This window comes from Lemur catta, chromosome 2, assembly GCF_020740605.2.
Source record: "Lemur catta isolate mLemCat1 chromosome 2, mLemCat1.pri, whole genome shotgun sequence".
NCBI classification, from domain to species: Eukaryota; Metazoa; Chordata; class Mammalia; order Primates; family Lemuridae; genus Lemur; species Lemur catta.
This window is the reverse complement of record NC_059129.1, coordinates 24542329-24565206: the sequence shown is the minus strand read 5'-3', so window position 1 is coordinate 24565206 and position 22878 is coordinate 24542329. Positions and strand designations below refer to the sequence as shown.

General features: G+C 42.9%; 1 protein-coding gene across 5 annotated transcripts in view; it reads right to left on the bottom strand.

The window, feature by feature from the left end:
* Positions 1-22878, bottom strand: part of LOC123631567 (transformation/transcription domain associated protein) — a 114315-nt gene that overhangs the window by 22898 nt on the left and 68539 nt on the right. For 3 of the 5 annotated variants that reach the window (XM_045541330.1, XM_045541333.1, XM_045541335.1), the window contains 13 exons: positions 22555-22676; positions 22035-22248; positions 20007-20186; positions 18514-18660; positions 13685-13804; positions 13175-13462; positions 12915-13052; positions 12124-12236; positions 11550-11685; positions 9985-10176; positions 3215-3443; positions 2383-2648; positions 1824-1924 (listed from right to left, as the gene is read on the bottom strand). In XM_045541330.1, coding sequence (XP_045397286.1) covers positions 1824-1924; positions 2383-2648; positions 3215-3443; positions 9985-10176; positions 11550-11685; positions 12124-12236; positions 12915-13052; positions 13175-13462; positions 13685-13804; positions 18514-18660; positions 20007-20186; positions 22035-22248; positions 22555-22676 — 2246 coding nt within the window. The remainder of the gene's footprint in view (positions 1-1823; positions 1925-2382; positions 2649-3214; positions 3444-9984; positions 10177-11549; positions 11686-12123; positions 12237-12914; positions 13053-13174; positions 13463-13684; positions 13805-18513; positions 18661-20006; positions 20187-22034; positions 22249-22554; positions 22677-22878) is intronic. The other 2 variants (XM_045541331.1, XM_045541332.1) reach the window with 1 other exon arrangement.

Genomic DNA, 22878 nt, shown 5'->3' with positions numbered 1-22878 from the left:
AAATAGAAAGAAATGATCTGGACAGCTAAAAATACATAGAAAAAATTAGCCAGGCATGGTGGCACATGCCTGTAGTCCCAGCTACTCGGGAGGCTGAGGCAGTAGGATACTGGACCTCAGGAGTTTGAGGTTGCTGTGAGCTAGGCTGACACCACGGCACTCTAGCCCAGGCAACAGAGTGAGACTCTGTCTCAAAAAAAAAAAAAAAAAAAAAAAGAAAGTGAACAGAGACCACAGAATGTGAGAAAATACTTGTAAATCATGTATCTGAGACAGGTGTTTACTCAGACATATAAAGAATTACAAATTAACAATGAAAAGCATGAGAAGATGCTCAACATGATTGATCATTAGTAAAATGCAAACCAAAACCACAATGAGATATAACTTTGCACCCACTAGGATGGCTATAATCAGATAAACAATAATAAGTGCTAGTGAGGATGTGGAAAAATCGGAAACCTCAAACACTGCTGGTGGGAATGAAAAATGGTGCAGCAAACTATGGAAAACTGTTTGCCAGTTCCTCCAAAAGATAAACAGATAAACAGAAAAGTACAATATGTGACCCAGCAATTCCACCCGTAGGTATGTACCGAAAATATATGCTCACACAAAGCCATGTATATGAATGCTCATAGCAACATTACTCATAATAGCTAAAAAGTGGAAACAACTCAAATTTTATCAACTGTTGGACAGATAAAGTAAACGGATATGCAATGGAATATTATTCAGCCACAAAAAGGAATGAGATATTAATATATGATCCAACATGGATGAACCTTGAAAACATCCTGCTAAGTGAGAGAAGCCAGTCACAAAAGGACACATATTGTATGATTCTATTTATACAAATATTCAGAATGGGCAAATGCATAGAGACAGAAGTAGATTAGGGTTGTCAGTGGAAACGGGGAGGGGAAAAATGGGAGGGACTAACAGATATGGGGTTTCTTTAGGGGACGATGGAAATGTTCTATAATTAGTGGTGATGGTTGTACAACATTATAAATATACTAAAACTCATTGAATCATACACTTTCAAATGGTGTATTTTATGTCATGTGAATTTAAAACATTATTTTAAAGAAGACAAAACCCTTTTATCTTAACAAAACTGCTTCCTTGTTTAAAAATGCAAGCCCTGTATATTAAAAATGTGAAAAATGGCTTTAGAGTCTACGCATGGCAACAGGAAGCATCTTGTAAGTCTACCTCACTTGCATACTATTTAAAAGCTTTCATCTGATGATTATTTCTCTAAAACAGGTTTGGCAACCCTTTCCTGTAATGGGCCAGGCAGTGAATGGTTTAGGCTTTGCAGATCACACAATTTCTATCATGACCACTCAAACTCTGACGTGGCAGGGTGAATGCAGGCACAGATAATGTCAGTGGGGGGTGGACGTGTCCAATACAACTTCATTTACAAGAACAGGATGCTGGCTGGCCTTGGCTTACAGGCCACAGTATATTGACCCCTGCTCTAAAACAAGAATTAAGTTCATAAAAGGAATCAACTATGTTCCAAAATGGCAGGCTGAGAAAACGGGGAAGAGAGTCCATGTCATCAGCAGTTCTGTGATCAAGCATTCATTTTAAAAATCTTTGTAAATAGTACGTCAAACTGGCTTATCAATTTGTTTCAAGTTACTGTCTTTACAGAGGTACAATACCTTAAAAAAAAAAAAAAAAAACGCCTAACAACTGTCACTAAATCACACCAATTTCTAGCTTGAGCTTCATGTTGCCTTCAAGTTATAAAAGACCATTTAAATAATCTGAGGTTTTTTTCATCATCCTTTTTCAATATTACGTACTTGTTGATCTGAGCCAAGAACATTCCCTTCAGTGCATAAAATTCAGCCGTCATCTCTTTTGTGAAGTATTTTAAGTTTGTAGATTCAATAACTTCAAGGCCCTGTTTAAAAAAGAGTAGAAAAAAAGTTCTTGAAATTTCTAGACAATGATACAAAAGCTTCATAAAAGTATTTACCTAGGTAGTAAGTCCTGTAAGTCACTGACAAGTATACTTTAACAACAGACTTGCCTACGATGAATATTTGTTGATTGACATTCAGTATTTAAACTGTATTAACTGCTAAGCTTAATCCTAAACACTTAAGGGTATTATTTTCTCCAAAGCTTTATATGCTTAGTGAATTTCACTGTTTTTATTAATATTCCTCTGAACTTATTAGCCAAAATCTACCTTACATCCTCATAATTCTGTAGTTGTTTTCTTTCCTTAAACACATCAACTAAGTATATGGTAGAACAGAGACCATAAAATGTAATTCAAACACCCAAGTGGTTTCTTTTCCCTTGCATGTTCTGGAAGGATGGCTTCCCACCGCTGAGGCTGTGTTTGGCACCTACCTGCATGCACTCGTTTTTGCCCATGACTCCTGCCAGCTGGAGGTAGCACTTAACTTGCTGTCGGATCTTCTGGAAGCAATCCACGATAGGAACGGTTGGAATAGTATGAATACGACTCAATATATCCAGAGCTACATTGACTAGTCCTTGTTTTCGGGCAATTTTCCCATATTGGATGATGGCTGAAGCTGACGCGTGAACCCCAAGCATAGCGTTATTTGAACTTGGATCATGCTGAGAACTATTTTCATATGCAGTTACAATAGCTAGAGAGCAAAGAAATGAATTATCAGCCCACGTCAAACATTTTTCAAAGTGCTCCATAACAAGGCTTAAATTAAAAAATGAAAAACACACACACATGGCTTATGAAAACGGGAAGCTCTGTGATAAACTTGTCATTCTTCCTTGTATTTTATGTCATAAGTAAGTCATAAAAGGCACTAACTCTTGCGTTGAGCGTTCCCATCTTGGCTGACTAAATCATGAAATCACAAAGGCTGTCCTAAACTCATGGATGCCTGGTAAGGTTTAGGGGGTAAGCAGGGGACCAGGAAACCAGAAAAGGCTACACAGAGCCACCTGAGCACGGCTCCTCCTGGGGCAGGAGCTGTGCCCTGATGCAACCAGGCAGTGTCTAGCAGCAATTCTGTTCTAACTAGCAAAATGTAACAGGTAGCAAAAACAACTTCTCATCTGCCATCACATTCATCTTTCCCTCTGCCATTTCCCCCAACCGTCACGCCCACCCCAAAACAGAAAATCTGGGAAAAGAAAAAACAAAATGAAACAAAAACATGAAACCAGAACAGCGGGGCGTCTGGAAAATTACATGATGAATGCATGCCGGACCAGGTCGGTTTACCCTGGTAATGATGCTGCCGCCACATGAAGATGCTGCTCCAGTGGGACAAGTCGTCAGACACGATGGGCAGCCTGTTCCTCCAGGTCTTCACCACCGTCTTCATGTCGTGGAGGCTGTTGTTCCTCCCCAGGTTGGTCGGCTGTAAACCCGCATTTATTTGTGCAGCTTCCTGAAGTTCAATGATTTGCTGGGCTGCCTAATGGGACCCGCATACAAAGATTCCACAGTCAGCATCGTATCAAAGGACAAATGAGAAAGACACACCAGAGTCAGCCAGAAATCTGATTACTGTAAAGATCTTACGAAGCAATAACCAAAGGAAGCACTCTAATTTATACAGATACCTGAGATTCCACATTTCATCTATTCTTTACCCCAAACACTGCTCTCCTTCTGATCCCTCCTCCATTTTAAACCTCAGCTCGTGGCTGCTATAAGATAGGAAGTTGGGAGAACAATGGTGTAGACACAAAACCTTGCTAATGGACAGTCCCCAAAACTGTTCTTCTTCTTTTCCATTCCCTTGGCCACCAACTAGGTCTGGCTCTTCATCTACCAGTGCCTAAGGTCAGAACCACCCAGCCCCCTGGCCTTCTAGCAACGTGCTTAAAATGGTTCTGATGATCTCTTTGGGCTCATAAATACATTTTGAATCACATCCCTTATAAGTCTGTCCAGTTTACTATCCTTAAACTCCAGATATGTTGCCATCTCCTTACCTGGAAGGCCCCAGCTGCAATGCTAAGCCTATCCAACCCCGCCCCCAGGTTTCCATGGCCTCGAGAACGCCTCCCTTCCCCAAATCCTGGCTAGATTCACCTTCTGGCCCACAGCACGGCTCCCACCTATTTTAAATTTGGCTTTTTAAGAATATGTCCTCTCCCTCAAGTTGAATGCTCCTTAGAGGGAGAATCTATTGTTTTAAAATGTTTTTTAATCTCCCAAACATAGCACTTAGTACAGTGCTTTGCACCTTGTTTGATCTTAATTTTTTAAATTGCTTAGAAGAATTCATGCTTTCCATCTATATTTCAAGTTTAGTTCATTATTACTCACATTTCTGAAAACTTTATCGTAATCCTGCCCCCTACCGCCTACCAAAAGCTTACTGAAAACAACAATGGGTTATGTGTTTTATAACAGCTTTACTTAGACATAATTAAGATACCATTAAGTTCACCTTGGAAGTGTACCATTTGGCAGTTTTTAATATATTCCCAGAATTGTACAACCATCACCACTAGCTAATTATAGAACATTTACATCACTCCCCAAAGCAGGCCTGAGTCCATTAACAGACACACTGTCCCTCCCCATCCCCCGGCCCCTGATAACCACTGATCTGTTCTGCCTATTCTGGACATTTCATAAAAATGGAATCATACAACACGTGGCCTTTTATGTCTGGCTTCTTCGCTTAACATAATGTTTCAAAGTTCACCCATGCTGTAACGGGAATCAGCACTTCATTCCTCCTATGCTTGAATAATAATCCACTACATGGACGCACCACATTTTATTTATCCAGTCGCCAGTTGATGGACATTTGGGTTGTTTCCACATTTTGGCTATTACGGATGCTGCTGCCATGAACATTCCTGTACAAGTTTTTGTGTGACCATGTTTTCATTTCCCCTAGATAAATACCTACGAGTGGGATTGCAGGGACATATGTTATCATAACTATGTGTAACATTTTGAGGAGTTGTCAGACAGTTTGCAAAGAGGCCGCAATATTTTACAATTCCACCAACAATGTACAAAAGTTGCAATTTCTCCAAATCCTCACCAACACATCATTGTCTGTCCTTTTTACTCTACCCACCCCAGTGGGTGTGAAGTGGTATCTCATTATGGTTTTAATTTGCATTTTCCTAATGCTGACCATCTTTTCATGTGCTTTATTGGCCATTAGTATATCTTCTTTGAAGAATATCTATTCAAATCTTTTGCCCATTTTTAAATTGGGCTGTCTTATTGTTGATTTATAGGAATTCTTTATATTATTATATTCTGGATACAGTCCCTTATTAGATATAATTCAGAAATGTGTTCTCCCATTCTGTTTTTTACTTTCTTGATATCTTTTTATTTTCTTGATGTCTTTTGAAGTATAAAAGTTCAATTTATTCTTAAGTATCTTATTTGTTTTGACCCTATTGCAAACAGAATTGGTTTCTTAACCTCATCAATCTGAGCAATTGTTGGCCATTATGTCTTCAAATATTCTTTCTCCCACTTTCTCTCCCTCCACCCCTCCTGGGACTCCTATGATGCATATGTTGGTTTGCTTGATGGTGCCCCGCAGGTCTCTGAGGGACTCCCCCTCCAAGATTTGTTGTTTTTTCTGTTGTTCCTATTTGTTCAATGACATTCCTGAACTAGTTTTATGAAGTCTGTATTATTTGCAGAATGCAACCACTGAAGTCTTTGCGCCCAGTTAGCTTAGTGGTCAGCTAATGATTAGACAGAAATTTTCTGAAATGCCTGGAGCAGTAAGTCTTGCAGGCTTTGCTGAGGGGCATGCTCTCCCTCAACACTCAGCCAACGGTTTTCAACTCTGTGTTAGCGGCACTTCCATCACTTCCTGCATGTGCACCAGAAGGTGAACCAGAGGCGAACACTTAGTATATATTATTTGAAGATCTGCTCCTTAGGTGTTTCCTGGGCACGTTCACAGAATAAGCATGACCTTCAAGATTCTCAGAAATGTTAGAACTTTTCAGAACCCCCCATATGGATGTCTCATTCCCAAATCTTCCCTTTCCTTGGCCAGTCTCTTTTGTGCCCCAGCTGGTGCTGCTGCATCAGGCAGCTGTGATGTTAAACAATTGCTGCCGGTTGTTTGACAAAAGCCCTTGGATATTGCTCTTCTCACTAGTGAGCTCTGTGTCAGGTCTACGAGAGACAAAAACAACGAATAGGGCTTTTCTAGGGAGCTGCAAGGCTGGCTAAATAGCACCAATTCTCTGTGACTGCGACAGTTTTTGGTCCCTAAATCTGTCTTATTCTCCGAAGCAGGTGGCTCTGCCGATTTTCATAGCTACTGCAGAGCTGGTGAGAGGGACAATTAAAATGGTAAAAAACTTGCTGTTCTTTCTGAAATACACATGTTTTCCTTCAGCAAATGCTCCTTGGATTAAGTCTCTGTTTAATTTCCAAAGTTTGGAAACGTTGATTTTGACAGTTTCCCCCAGTGTTCTTGCTGCTCTCAAGAAAGGAAAGAACTTGTCCTCCCTCTGCTATTCCGGAAGTTCTGTCTGAAAGCTGCTCTCTGTGCAGCAGGATTCAGACTGTGTCTTTCCCTGGATCAGTGGCTGACCCAAGTGCAGTGCAGTGCTGGTGTTTTCAGAACGCCAATGGGATCGATGGATCACCTGAAATCTCTATCAAAACTTCGGGGGTCCACAAATCAGTAAGATGGGAAGGTTACTGTGTAGAAGTACCAAGCCTTTTGTCTTCAGGGATTTTTTTTTTTTTTTTGGGGGTGTGTGTGTGGTGGAGAGCGGAAAGGTGGACAAGTCATAGAGTTCAAAATACGTATTTTAAAACAATACTATGAGGACTTTTAAAAAAATTAATCATTGTTTTAATATTTATAAGTTTGGACAAAAAGTACTTAGTTTCAATTTTTTAAAATTAAGTACTTTTCTCACTCATTCTTTCCACCTTCTCTGTCTCAAGTTCTATATGATGGATTTTTTTTTTTTTTTTTTTGAAACAGAGTCTTGCTCTCTCGCCCCAGCTAGAGTGCAGTGGCGTCATCACAGCTCACTACAACCTCAAACTCCTGGGCTCAAGCCATCCTCCTGCCTCAACCTCCCCAGTAGCTGGAACTGCAGGTGTGCACCACCATACTGTCTAAGTTTTTTCTCTTTTTGGTAGAGACAGGGTCTTGCTCAGGCTGGTCTCAAACTCCTGACTGCAAGTGATCCTCCAGCCTCAGCCTCCCAGATGGCTAGGATTACAGGTGTGAGCCACTGTATCCAGCTGTCAAGTTCTACATAAATCTAATCCTAAACATGATAGCAAAGGACCTAAATACACATTTCTCAAAAGAAGATATATAGATCAGCCAAAAGATATATGAAAAACTGTTCACCAGCACTAATCATCGGGGAAATGCAAATTAAAACCACAATGAGATATTACCTCATACTTGGTATTACCAAAAAGATGAATGATAATAAGTGTTGGTGAGGATGTGGAGAAAGACAACCCTGGTGCACTGTTTACTACTGGTGCTATTATAACTTAGTATAGCCATTATGGAGAACAGTATGGAGGTTCCTCAGAAAACTAAAAATAGAATTACCATAGGATCCAGTGATCCCAATTCTGGATACATATCCAAAGGGATTGAAATCAGTATGCCAAAGTGTTATCTGCACTGCCATGTTCATCAGAGCGTTATTCACAATATGGATATGGAAGCAACCCAGGTTCTATCATCAGATGAATGGATGAAGAAAACGTGGTGTAGTCAACAATGGAATACTATTGGGCCTTGAAAAAGAAGGAAATCTTGTGACTTCTAACAACATAGATGAACCTGGAGGACATTATACTAAATGAACTAAGCCAGGCACAGAAAGATAAATATCATATGATCTCACTTATATGTGGAATCTAACAAAGCCAAAGTCATAGAAGCAGAGAGTAGAATGGTGGTTTCCAGAGGCTGGGGGAGGGGGGTGGATGGGGAAAGAGAAGATGTTGATCAAAGGGTAGAAAATTTCAGTTAGACTCAAGGAATAAGCTTTGGTGATCTATTGCACAGAACAGTGAATATACAAATATGTGAGGTGATGGATCTATTAATTCGTTTGATTCAGTCATTCTACAATGTAAACACATCAGAACATCACATTGTACCCCCATAAATATATTATATACACAATAATTATTTGTCAATTTAAAAAAGGAGTAGTTACCAAAACAATCAAAATGTAAGTATGATTGAATTATTTCCTAAAAGCACTCTTAAGGAAATTGTCTTTGTTTTCTGTAAGATTTCTCAGTGGGGAGGAGGGGATGGGTAAATTCACACCTATCAGGTACCACACACACTATCTGGGGGATGGGCATGCTTATAACTTTGACTCAAATGGTACAAAAGCAATTTATATAACCAAAACATTTGTCCCCCCATAATATTTTGAAATTAAAAGATTTCTCAGTAATGTTGGTCAATAGTGCTATTGGGAAGTAGAAATCATCTCTTTAAATGCAGTCAAGTTTGTCCATTGCCAAATTAATCTACAAATATTTATCGAGTATCAACTGTGAGTAAAGCAGTGAAAGAGACATAAAACTGCCTTTAATTTTACCTCCAAAATACCCTAAATCAGGATTATGTCTGAAATGCTGCATTTTATACTCTATGCTTCATAATAGCACAATTTGTACTTAGTTTTTTATTCACAGTTGTTATTCAAACTAATACTTTCTTGCATTGACAGACCTAATAGTTCATACACAAAATCTTTTCCTCTGTTTTCATGCAATAACTTTTTCCTAATAGCTACAATAGGCAACTCATCTTATGCACTTTTAGAGGAAAAAGTCCACTCAATAAAAAACTTTAGAATATTTTAACAATCTAGATTAGAGGTGTTACATATTTGCAAAATAAATATTATTTTAGTACACATCTTTAATATACATCTTTGTGTAATGAAAACACAAAGCAAAAGCATCAAAATAAAATGATTATTAATTATTAATTATTTCAATGAACTTCTGGTCCACTACGAAGAACACAGGAAACCCAAGTACATTAATAAGCAACTACACTATGATAGAAATCAATATATTGGTTTAGTCTCAAAACTACTCTTTCAACAGAAACAAAAGTATGAACAATCTGAATTACTGCTGTAACATCAGCCTACAGTTTCGCTTGTTCAGTAACACTAGTAGCTACTCTGTGCCAGGCACGAGGTGTGCAAAAGCTGGCATAGCCTTTGTCGTGTGTGCACGCACATGTGTGCACAGGGGCTCGGAGGAGAGAGAAGCATGTTTTGCGGAGAGAGCAGCAGTGTGTGCGGGGGATATGGAGAGAAGAAGCCTTTGGATTTGAGCAATTGAATGGTGGCTGGAACAAACTGTTAGAAATAGTGCAGATGATACACAAAGGAAGAAGTTGAGGAAGCAGCTATTTAACCAACAGTCTTTTTTAAGCCAGGGTCTCACTCTGTCACCCAGACTGGAGTGCAGTGGCATCATCATAGTTCATTGTAACCTCAAACTCCTGGGCTCAAGTGATCCTCCCACCTCAGCCTCCCAAAATGCTGGTATTACAAGCGTGAGCCACTGTTCCTGGCCTAATCAGCAGTTACAAGCGTGAGCCACTGCGCCTAGTCTAATCAGCAGTCTTAAGAGTCTCAGAGTTGGACAGTTTTGGACTGAACAATGGTATTGCACTGATGATGGTATAGTGGGCACTAAAAATATTCCTAAAGCAAAAATCAAAATCATCAAAATCACTTGTGAGGATGTCTTCAGTAGCTAGGACCATAAATCCCCCAGAAACTCCAGAAATGAGAACCAACATTTTTTTCTGGACATTTTGGCCCTGCCCTTGCTTCCCCTGAGGAAAGGACATAGGCCAGGACAAGACTGGGGAAGGAGCTTCCTCTCTGCCGTGCAGCTCAGTCTCTGCACCTATGCCTGGACCCTGGTGCTCTGCTGCAAGTGGCCACAGGACCCTGCGCATGAGAGGAGGCTGTTCCCACCTGCAGAAGAGGCGTGTGCACGTGGGACACCACGTGGGGCAGCCGCCGCCACTCTCGGATGGCCAAGCTGCTGGCCATCTCCACCAGGCGTTCGATGAAGTTGAGCTGCTGCTCCTCTGGGTGGCAGATGGCCAGGTATCCTCGGTACATGTTGACCTTCCAAGCCATCTCTTTTGGACAACTTACTTCCACCTGGTAGGAAAATAATATTGCATAGGAAGTGATGGGCATTCTTCCCCTCAGTATAAAGGGTCAAAAAGGGAAAAGACCACTTTTTTTTGTAGCCAAGTATGCAAAGCAATAAACAGAAATTAGGTTATACACAGAAATTTATTTTCTTTAGAGAAACCATGTATTTAGACGGCCTCTTCTGGATACTGTCCTTTTCTGAATTCCAGTGAGCACCAATCTCCCTAGCTACGCAGGCACACCACAGGCTCCTTGCTTTAAACTTCTCAGTAGTTAAAAAAAAAAAAACTGATCAACACTATTATGACAGATAAGATGAACAATTACCCAATCACCACCCTGTTACAAAGTCAGCCGGCATATTTCATATTTTTAAACTATTTATTGTTAAACACGTATTAATCTCTAATATAATAAATATTGGTACAATTTTGAGCTGTTCCCAATGCATTCTGTATCCTGGGAAATTAATCTAACTTACTCAGGCAATGATTCAGATTTATAAGAATATGAGGGAACTGTCTTGAGTGCCTCTTAATTCTTTGAACAAATAAAAACTGTGAGAACTCACCATTGACAAGAAGGAAACAAACACTAACGAGAATTCTTGGGGTAGAGGGAAATGGTGGAAAGGCACAGATGTGGGAAAGATAAAGAACACCAAGAATAGCCGCAGCCGAAGCTAAACAACAACGCTGTGCTGGGGGGTTCAGACAGCAGGCAGTGCCGCACCATCCAACACGGCATCTCCTGGCCCCTGACAAGAGCTTCCCACGGGGAAAAGGGAACTGTACTTCTGCGCCTGCTCTCCACGGTGCACCAAATTCCTCAGGGTGAAGTTAATTAAAAAACAAAACAAAACACGCAGCTCGACCAAGTTAATGTCTCAACTTCACTAACGCTACGCTATCATCACTTCCACGCCACATAACATACTTGGAATACGACACTGTCTCATTCAAACAACCTCTGGCTGACAACAGCTAACGTGCCAGGCCCCGGGCTGCACGGGTCACCCTTGCTGCGCCTGTCAGCTCTGCAAGTGCTTCTGCCAACACAACTGACAATACAATTGACTGTTCTTCTAAACTTCTATAGACGTTATGACTTTGTGTTCTCAGAATCCAATGTCTCCACACCTGATACTCATTACTGTAATTGGATGAACTAATACCTAATTTATAATTTAATTCAAATTCAGGAAAGGTGTTAGAGATAACCAAAAAGAACTGTTCCTTCCCAAGAGCTATCTTTTAACTGTCAAAATGCCCAGCGTGTTCTAAGTGAAGGGAAATCAAAAGCGACATTCATGGCTTCAGTCAAAGGAGCCCAGGCAGCTGCAGGGAATGTCCCAGGAAGGTAGGGGGACGCCTCACCTGCACCAGCGCCTCCTTCATGGCGGTCCAGTTGGATACCCGCCACGCACACTCCAGGACGAGGTAGGGGTTTATGTGGCCTTTGGACTGGCCGTACTCTGTCAAGGCTTCCCACTGGTTCAACTCCTTAGAGCACCTGGAAGACCAGGGATCCGAGGACAAAAGTTCAGCCACCAGCACACCAACAGATTCAGAAAGGCAAGGGATGGGACTTTAAGCAGCATGTTTCCATTCTATAGAAGAAAAGTGACACAGCAAGGGCAGACTCCTGTGGGACACCATGGTGTGCCCACTGCAGGGTGAACTACCTGTCCCCCTGGTCACCAAGAACTGCTGCTATTCCACAAACAGCCCACAGCACCATAGCCAGTGCAGAGGCAGGAATGATGTATCGTTTCTCCAATTACTCAAGACTTTAAACATGGTTCTGAGATTTTTGTTTGTTCTTTTCTTCATGCAGCCATGAGGTAGCAACGCTCCCTTTTAAAAACACTCACTATGAGAAGATTTCAGAGATTTTTCACTGGGTCCCTTAACTGAATCTTGAATACATCCAACACTGTGTTCAGCTTACCGAATCCAGTGGTCTTCCCAGAGCTGATATTCAGGGAAAATAGCAGGGGATGCGTTACTCCTCTCGTGCTCTTTCTTGGCTTTATCCATTGCCTTTTCATAGGACTCTTGTGCCTAAAAATGTTAACACTGCTTTCAAACCACTGTTTAACAAGAAACACAACTTTTTCACTGCCACTGCTCGATTGTTTGGAGGAAGTTGGATCACGGGCCTGGGAGTGCCTCAATCTGTGTTCTTAGACCACGAAACACCCACAACTCTCTATTCATAGAGAACAGAAGAGAGTGGGAGGAGGCAGGAGGCAGCGTGACTCCCTGCACAAGACAGGAGGAGGGGAGGCTGTCTAGACCCAAGATTAGTTTCTCTGTCCTTTAGTGATCAGAGCAGGAGCCGTAAGGCTGTGCCTCTGTTTCTGGAGCTTCTGCGGCTCTGTGTCATATACAGTACTGAGAATCACACCCAGTATGAGTAGCCCATGCCACACCGAAAAGACAAACATCATGAGGACTAAAACGTACACCTACCACTTCCAACAGGACCAATGATGGCAGATACAAAGCGTCCACATTAACATCTAATGCTAAAGGACTTAGGGCTGTGCTTTAAAAATGCTCATGTCATGCATGTAGGTTTCTCTTAAATTGAGACTTCAATTAAAGGGTCTTTATGTGCAGGATGTAAATGTTTCAAAGCTTATTTAAATGTGAACTCCAACTTGAGGATATTAAAAACCACTACAAATAAGCTCTCATTAACCACACAACCCAGTCGTTTCACTCCACAGTGGCTACCTGCTCGAAGAATCCATGCTGCTCGTACGCAAGGGCAGTGGCTGTCTCTGAGTATTTGCAACGCTTCTGCCACAAACCAGCCCACATGTCTTCCTCTTGCAACAGGGAATAAAGCTCAGCAAGAGAATCCAGTATCTCCTGAAAACACAAACCGTGGTTTCTGAGTGCTCGTGACAAAAACTTTTTTTCAGTGAAGCAACTTGACTGTATTATAGTTTAAAATCATTCAGGAGATGTATTTATTCACAGCGTGAAGTCACCTGCTGAGGTGGAGTTATGCTCTCCTGCTCATAGAACTCTGTTGTCTGCTTTGGCTTAATCTGAAGACTCAGGCCTTTCTCGAAAGCCTGGTGTTCCAGCATCAGCGTGGACCGGAACCAGAGGTTGTGTGTCTTCCCCAGGTACTTGAGAACACAGGGTCTGATGGGGATCGGAGGGACACACTGGGACATGGCTTCCACGAAGCAGTTCAGCGCGCTGGGCTGACAATCCCGCTGCACCTGGTGACTGCCGCTGCACAGGAACGGACTTATCTCACCCGCGAGAGCCTGAAACCAAAGGGCACGCTAATTCAGGTCCGTGTTCAAAAATCGCCAAGTCTGTACTTGCCCTCGCACAGCGGCTGAGAATACTTTTGATAATTCACTCTTGGATAAGAGGCAGCAATTTTCTTATCTTCTGAAACTTAATTGAGACTGTGTTCTTTTATGAATACTTATCAAAAGCTAAAACTACGTTTTCCCAAAACAAGATTTAAAAAATACACTCACATGCTGCTGTCTGTCAGAGAGGATTTTCCACAATCTGGGAAAAAGCTGGACCCACGTCTTCTCTGCCAGAGTCGTGGAGATGTGGCACAGCTGAACAAAGGCACTGAGCAGTGCTCCAGTCTGCGGACAGAAGGAAGAGCTTAGGTGGCCGCAGGCTGGTGACGCCTCACTTGCCCCTGCTCACACGACACACACGACCTGTCCCATGCTTTCTCAGATGCTCCTCTACTTCCAAACTTCCAAAGATCAGAACACACACCACGTTGGAGCAAAAGCATGTGGATTTTGAGTGCCGGAAAGCACACTTAGCAGCGAAGCACAGATGTGCCCAGGGTCTCAGTGGCTCGCCTAAGTCTGCTCTTGGCTTTCAAGGGCATTTCCTAACACTATTGATTCCATCACGTCCAAGAAGTACAAGAACACTGACAACATCAGAAGTGTAAATAAGAGGTACACAGGTGTCACTGAGGGAGTAGCCACTCAAAATAGGAAAGCAAAAATAGAAAAAGCACACACAGGTGAGATAAACTATTTGCCAATAGGTCCTATTCTGAAGAACAAATCAAGAGCTGTGGAAGTTCAGTCTCTACAACAGGCAGTGGACAAAAGATTGGAGAAAATGACTGGAATGGACAGGAACACACTGCCATGGAAGGGAACAGAACAAACTGGAATAGAATAGCTGGAGCTGGAGGTGAACCTGAGTGTCCACAGGGCACAGCAAATCCACAGACACGTTTGTTCTCTCCACAGCACTGTTTCTGGAAATCTGAATTAACTGCCAACATTTCCTCTAAACAGCAGGTTTCTAGCTTGCCTGAAGCTGATCCATCCATGGGGCCCACTTTATGTGGCATCAGGCAGCTTGGGCATGTGCTGACAGCCCACCATGGTCCCAGCCGCCCCTGCACAGAGTGCCAGGGACACGTGTGTCGTGATTATGCTTTCATTTCTCCCACAGCAAACCCAAGAACAGAAATCACTCTCATATCCATGTTGCTATTAAAAGTGCAGAAACCAAGGACATAAATATTTCAAGGAAAACAAGTGAAAACACTTAAGTAAAGAACACCCCCACATATCTGATGCCAGGCTGCCCAGGATGAAGCTACTTCACTCTGGACAGCACCTGCCAGGGGCTCTCTTGGCTCCAAGTCCATTTAGCAGCGGCCAGGAGCTGGGGGAGAACCGAAGGGCCGGTGAGGTCATGCACCTGCTGCAAAACTATTCAACTCTCACCCTGAATGGGTGATTCCCCAGGGGTTTGGATCATAATCCCGAATGTTGAAATCCCCAAAAGATCAAAACTTCCCTGAAGTCTAAAGTCCCAAAAATCTTGGTGGGGAGGGGCAGAAAAAATAAATAAATAAAATCCCCAAAATCACAACCACAGGACAGTTTCATCAGGTTAGGTGGAACTTTACCTTGTTATTGTCTGCATGGCTAAAGGAGACATGTATGGTGCCAAGTTGACAAGGGGTAGACCTGTGGACTTAATTTTAGATGTCAACTTGACTGGATTAAGGAATACCTAGAAACCTGGTAAAGCATTATTTTGGGTGGGTCTGTGAGGGCATTTCCAGAAGACACTATCACGCACCTCTAGAGACTAGAGAGATCTGCCCTCAATGTGGGCACTACCCTATCAGCCAGGGCCCGGAGAGATCGCACATGGCGAACTGGTCTCTCTCTGAGACCTGGGTCAGGCTTTTCTTCTGCTGCCCTGCACATCCGAACCCCAGGCTCACTGGCCCTTGCCCCCAGCCCCACATGCTGAAGCTTTCAGCTTTGGACTGAGAGTCACACTGTTGGCTTCCCTGGTTCTCACCATAAAAACATTAAAACTTACTCAGTAAATTAAGACATGTCCCTTTTGTACATTTGCATTTGTGAAAGATAAAGTTTACCAAGATCTCAGCTCTGTGGGCAACTGCTTATGTGGGGGTGACCCACTGTGGTTTTTGATCTATCTCATCAAAATATTTATATTGCTCGTCATGTATTTCAGATGGCCACCGTTGTAAACCTGGGCACACAATTACCAACCATAGTGATGTCTTTTTAAAATTATTTTTTAAAATTATTTTTTCCAGAATTACATTTTCAGGATTTTAGACTTTAGGGGTTTTGATCTTTCAGGATTTCAGTGTTTGGGATTAAGATCAGCTCCCACTCCACAGGCTCATAGCTTGTTCTAATTTAAACACTGTCCCACAGAGGTGCAGGTGTTGGGTGCTGTGGTGGCCAGGCAGGGAGGGGTCGCTGGCCTCCACAGGCTTCCCACAGAGAGTGAGGACGGCCCACCAGAGGAAAAGAGTGTGTGCACCTGGTCTGAGGGCCGACTCCTTGTGGATTTTGAAACAAACAGTCCAGGAAGAGCCAACGGCACCTGACCACTTCACAAGGTGGAGAAGCACCAGGAAAGAAAAGGTCAGGGCAGAGACTATAAACGGAATGACTTACAATCCCATCTTGCTCTATGACACATCTTTAGGGGCTCCCATAAACACACAGGAGATGAAACAGCATAGACACCACCCTCCTCGGTCCTGGATCCCCCAGCTGCTTTGTTTTTCCCACAGCACCCGTCTCACTTCCTGACAAATCTGCCTTTTGCTGTTTATTACTGGCCTTTGGCCCTCACCAGAGTTTAGGCCCATGAGAACTGGCTACTTCTGTCTGTTCACTGCTCTATTTCCAGTGCCCAGAACACTGCCTGGTACACAGTAGGCACTCACTCAGTATATGCTGAAATGACTAAATGAGACAAAATGTAAAGGTGGTGAACAGGAAAAATGGGCCAGATAAAAGCACCCACTGAGAGCCACATACTTGTAAAGGGCAGGCATAGGTCTGCCTCTGAGCCATCTAGTGACCACGTCACATGGAGGCACACCTGGTTCCAATGGCAATGGGGTCTGCACACCTGTGCCGAGGATTAAGTTTGAGGGTCTCCTCCAGGGCATGCACCTGGAGGACTGTGACTTGAGACTGTCAGGGAATCCAAGCAATCCTCTTATACAAAGGCTGACACGGACAGGGCCAGCAACTCAGGCCATGATGCCTCGGGTCAAGAGAGGACTAAGGGGACCCACATGGGTGAGATTCTCCGTGTGCAGCCATGTTTGGTCCACCCCAGTCACAGTCCCCATAAGGGGACACAGAAGTGTACTGCTATGACCAATTCAGCCAAGGGAAAAAAACATCAATGGGTAAGCCAAATACCGACACTTTCTACGATTTACTGTTAAAACTTGGCCGGGCGCGGTGGCTCACGCCTATAATCCTAGCATTCTAGGAGGCCGAGGCAGGTGGATCGCTCGAGGTCAGGAATTCGAGACCAGCCTGAGCAAGAGTGAGACGCCATCTCTACCAAAAATAGAAAGAAATGATTTGGACAGCTAAAAATCTATATATAGAAAAAATTAGCCGGGCATGGTGGCACATGCCTGTAGTCCCAGCTACTCGGGAGGCTGAGGCAGTAGGATCGCTTAAGCCCAGGAGTTTGAGGTTGCTGTGAGCTAGGCTGATGCCATGGCACTCACTCTAGCCCGGGCAACAAAGCGAGACTCTGTCTCAAAAAAAAAAAAAAAAAACTTAACTCTGGGCCAGGTGCGGTAGCTCATGCCTGTAATCCTAGCACTCTGGGAGGCGGAGGTGGGTGGATTGTTTGAGGTCAGGAGTTCGAGACCAGCCTGAACAAGAGCGAGACCCCATCTCTACTAAAAAAAATAGAAAGAAATTGGACAACTAAAAATATATATAGAAAAAATTAGCCAGGCATGGTGGCGCATGCCTGTAGTCCCAGCTACTTGGGAGGCTGAGGCAGGAGGATTGCTTGAGCCCAGGAGTTCGAGGTTGCTGTGAGCTTTGCTGATGCCATGGCACTCTAGCCTGGGCAACAGAGTGAGACTCTGTCTCAAAACAAACAAACAAACAAAAAAAGACAACTTAACTCTGCTCATAGAACCTCCACCAATGAGCTGATAAAAAAAACTGATGCCAAGGCAACTGATGAGTCAACAACTGCATAGTGACTGATGGTGACCATCAGCTAAGAGTGGCCTCTGGGTTTGCACATGTGGTCCTTCAGCTCTTCTTTCTCGCAGTGACAGCTGTAGGGACAGGGTCTATGACGGGCCTGGTCTTGGATGCTCTGGTTCCTGTCTCATCTAACAGATACCCGTAAAGACTGATTTGGTGCAGAAATTCAGGTAGGTCTCCAAAAGATTTTAACATAAAAATTATTTGTGGTAAGTAGGTCTATTTCACAATGCTCCTGATATGAACAGAACAATCAGTTTCTTTGTAAATACTCTTCAAAAGTCACTTGGTATATGAAGCTTCAACTGATTTTCTCAGTTATTACACAAAAACAATCATACCCATAACTAAGCTTAGAGTTTGGGGAAGCCACAGAGCTTCTATCTGGCTAGATCTTCGAAAACAAATGCGTTTGGAGGTCCCCAGCCCCAGAAAGTGGAATTGATTTAGCACATTAACTCATTCTCATGGTTTCCTATTGCACTTGAAAAAAAATCCAGCATTATGTCTCATCACATATTTTTATTAAACGACCATTGCTTTCAAAGGACTCTAGTAACGGAATTAGCTTCTTTTTACTATTCTCTCCCATAAGAAACTATAATGGCTTTCTCAAATCTGCTTTAGAGTCTCACAAAACTATAATGGTTTCAACTGAGATGGGAAAGAAAATTAAGTGTTAACTGGTGAAAGAAAAATTTACACTGCTGTGGAACAGTTCTGACTTTAGGTTTCCAAGTATTCAGAGGAGAAATACAACTACTCTTGCAAACCTGCATACAGACCTTCACTTCACGCAGAGTGTCCAGAAATTTGTCGTGTCTGTTGGTTAACATATGCAGCTGATTTCCAATGTCCTTTTCAGAAAGTTCCTTGGTTTTGGGCGTGCTGGTCTGATCTCCAGGAGCCAGTTCAATATCTATTTCTACATCCTAAAAAATAAAGACAAACAAGCAAAACCAAATGGTCAAAGAGTGAAAGAAAATCTAAGAAGCAAATACCTACAGATGTCTTGTTACAATTTTGGCCAAGTAAAATTTTTGTTTGTTTCCTGGAAGTTTATAAGTATTTGAATAATCTTGAATTCTAAAATAAACAAACAAAAACCAGATTAACTATACCAGACCCCTCTCTCTCTCTTTTAAAATGACTATGAAAATTTTAGCATTTTCCTTTCATATTTGGATTTTAAAAAGTAAAGTAAAAGTAAAAACTTTAAGCAGTAAAAATACTAAAGATTATTAGGAATTATAGCCTATCATCCTTCAAAATGCAATATAGTTGCTTCGCTGCCTTGCCCATTCAAATTAAGAATCCCAAGAGGGTCATGACATAGCATGTTGTCAGTAGAATGTTTAATACGACTCATTCCCAAAGAGGAATGAACCTTATCTGTCTGAAGCTTCTGGGAAGTCATAGTCAATAATCATCAAACTCCTCCTCTAAGTCAAGCTATCAACAATTTGATGTGCACCCTTGAAAATGCAGAAGAATCACTTCAAAGTTGGCAATTCATTTCACATAGGAAGATTACAGAAAGAGGATCAAATCACCAAATGATCTAGCATTTAGCAACAGTCAAAAAAAACTTTAAATTCTTATTTGTTAATAAAATGAGTAGATTCTACACCTGGGAGAGGGAACAAACTACCCCTTTTACAGCAAAGGTGGTGCAGTGCCCCCTCTGCAATACTACGTGACTGTCTTCTAAAACCCAACCCTCCAGCGGGCTGAGCTTCCAAAAATCAACAACCTAAAGCAAACACAGCCTAAGAAAATCTCTGCCTGGAACAGTGCCAGCCACTCCCTCATGGAGGACCGAAAGCCAAAGACTAAGGCATCCGCCTTGCCTGACAGACTCGCTCCCCACTGTCCCTCCAGGACTAGGCAGAGATACGGAAGGTTCTTAGCAGGCTGCTGGTGGAACCAGCTAGAGCCACGGTTCCTTTGCGGCGGCATCACTCCCTAAGGCAGTGCTTCATAACACAACACGGGCTTATTTCTCACTTGGAGAGAAAAATCACAAAGTGGTAAAACATTCTGCACTGAGCAGTACCAGCTCATGATAAAGTGACCTATCTCAAAACTGAATGGCAACACAGAGATGCTTCTCAATTTTAACTTAAAAAAAATATCTAACTGACCTTAGGCACCACCTTCAGCACTTTCAGGTAGAGACAGGTTTTGATACATTGCTCTTGCCCTAAAAACATCTAAGGCTGACATAAAAAATTCTTCAGCGGGCACAGGAACTCTGCCTATGGAGCCCAGAGCTCACCTCTTCTTTGGACTCACTGTTCTCCCGCTCGCGAGGCTCCTGCTTGACGTGGGTGACCATGGCAAAGGCGGCTCGGTCGTGGCTGTCGGCCAGGTTGATGACGTTGGTGATGGACGGGAGCATGGCTCCCTGGCAGCTGGTACCAATGGGGGTGCTCTTCTCACACACGGCCAAGAGAAGCTAGGGAGGTGTGTGGGAAAGAAGGCAAACCTGAGGCACACGTGGCATTCGGGCACCTGGGGATGACCCCCAGCCCTCGGCTCGGGTCCATACTTCTCCCCAGGGTCAGATGGAGTCTCAACTTCTCGCCCAGGTGTCCCTCACTCAGGTATCTCTGACTCAGCAGGTCCAAGTACAAACTCAGCATCTTTCCCCCCGTGTCCCCTTGTCCCCTTCCAGATGGGATCCCTCTCCTCTGACTCCTCAAAGGCACCTCCCAGACAGATGCCCTCTGCTTCACTCACAGCGTTTGGTAAATGCTGTTAATAACAGCAGTGTACCTTTCAAAATCACTAGGAGTAAATTTCAAATGTTCTTGCCATAAAAAATGTTGAGTATATGAGGTGATGGATATATTGATTAACTTGATTTAACTATTCCACATTATGTTCACAAATCATTATCACTTTGTAGCCCATAAATATATCCAATTATAAACTGTCAATTTACAATAATAATAAAAAAAAGCAGGAAAGGCCAGCATGGCTGAGACTGATGAGGGAGGGACAGAGGGACAGATTGGGGCTGCAGACGGGGGTAAGGGTCCAGACACCCGGGGGCCGCAGGACCACAATCTGGAGGCTGGATTTCATGCCAAGTCCAATGGTAAGAAGTGACGTGATCTGCTTTATTCTTTAAGAACAATTTTGCAACAACAGAGAAAACTATGACAGACAGGCAGGAGGAGAGTGAACACTAAGGAAACCGCTCCCACTGTCCCTGTGAGAGATGACGGTGGCCACACTGTAGCCTTGAGCTGGTAAGTCCCAGTGATGGACCAGACACTCAGAGGACACAGGAAGAAATGGAGGACTCTGCTTGTGCCCTTTCTCCAATCGATTCCTGAATACCTGCCACAGCCAGTGTCTTATCTGTCTTTGCATTTTTAGTACCTGACCCAGCGCCTGGCGCGTACTCAGCAATCGGTAGGTCTCTTGAACGAGTGACGGTAAAGCAGGGACTCTGCCCCCATGTGGCCATCAGCAACATTCCAATACATGCTGTATACAGCACACACCAGAAACACGCAAGCAAGCTCTCACTGAGGCCCGGTGCCACCTTCCCTTCTGTTCATCAAAGAGAATTTAACGGCCTTCTGTCCCAGGTGTCATATCAGACAAAGTAAGTTGGTAACCTGGTTTCATTCATTCCAGGTAAGCAGATAGGAATTACTTGCTTAGCACTGGTAACCTGCTATAGAAAACCTAAGTTGCCTGGTGCCCTAAGTTGATGAAGGAAGGACAGCTGGCTTGAATAACCAGCAAACTAGAAGTCTCACTACAATCCTGCTAGAAACATCACAGAACATCTGATTCACCCTCCACTGAAATGTCGATCCTACTCAGTCTGCACCTCATCCTTACAACCCTGACCATTTTAAACACGCCTGCATCGCTGACACCTGACTCCTCACGCTAAGGATCCAAACCCACAGCACCGTCAGCTGCTCTGGCCTGGCTGCTCTACCTCCCTATTTTGAGAGTGATGACAGCTGACACTCATTGTACATGGCTGCATTTTCTAGGGCATGTAGACAGAATTTTAACATCTTTCTATTTGAAGAAAACTGAATCTTTGCCTATAAACTAAAAATTATTCAATTTTCTGATAAGGGACTTAAAATCAGCCAAAAAAGGCTTTGGATGAACACTTGGCTTTAAATCTTTATTTCCTCCTAGAGATTAAAAGGTTTATGTTAGAGATTTTGAATTTACCTTAGTGTGCCTGAACGCCTCCTGGCTTTAGTCCCCCACTCAGAAAAGCCAGGGCCACCCCCTGGCCACAGATGGTGAGCCGAGTCCACCCTACCTCTATGCACTGCTTGATCCAAAAGTGGTTCCCCATGGCTTCCCAGTTCTGGGAACAGGTCACATAAAGCAGGCGCTCATAGACCCGACGTTTCATGGAGTTGTCAAAAACCTCAAAAAACTTTGCCCTGATGAGTGGCTGGGCACAGCGCAGCCCGGAGAGAAAGGCGGGCTCAAGTTTCGCAGTCAGCTCACTGCCAGACAGCGTCTCATCCCTGTAATCAAAGGCGTAACACCAAGCTGTCAGAGCCAGCCAGGACAGTGGACTCCATAAGCGAACAAGCAGAAAACAGACAGTACCAACTTTCGGAAATGCCATGATGAAAGCTACAAATCATGGCAGGCTCATGCAGCATGTTAGTGAAAGGTTTATTAATGACACCAAAATATGTTACATGACTTAGTATTTAAAAAAATATTTTCAATTCAGGTTAAAGTAAAAGATTGAAGTCAAGTGTTGGTTGGTCAGAGAACACATCATGGACGAATATATTCAATATTTGAAAAATTGCAGAAATTACCTGTAGACATAATTAACAAGGTCTAAAAACTGGGCATTTAATTCAAGGTCTTCTGGAAAACGTTTCTCTATGTAGGTCATCATTTTCACAAGCAAAATGGACTTCTCACGGAGTGTTGGTGTCTGTATGGAATTTGTTTTTGAAAAGAAAGGTCAATTACTCCTATTTGAGAAAAGATATGCTTAAAGATATTTTTTTTTAAGCTCCTACAATTTTGTCAAGTACAATAAGACAAGGTCATTTCTAAACAGAAATATCAAAGATAGTTTTGGTTATCTTTGGAGGCTTAAAATGAAAACATGCCAATATAATTTCGCAGGGACT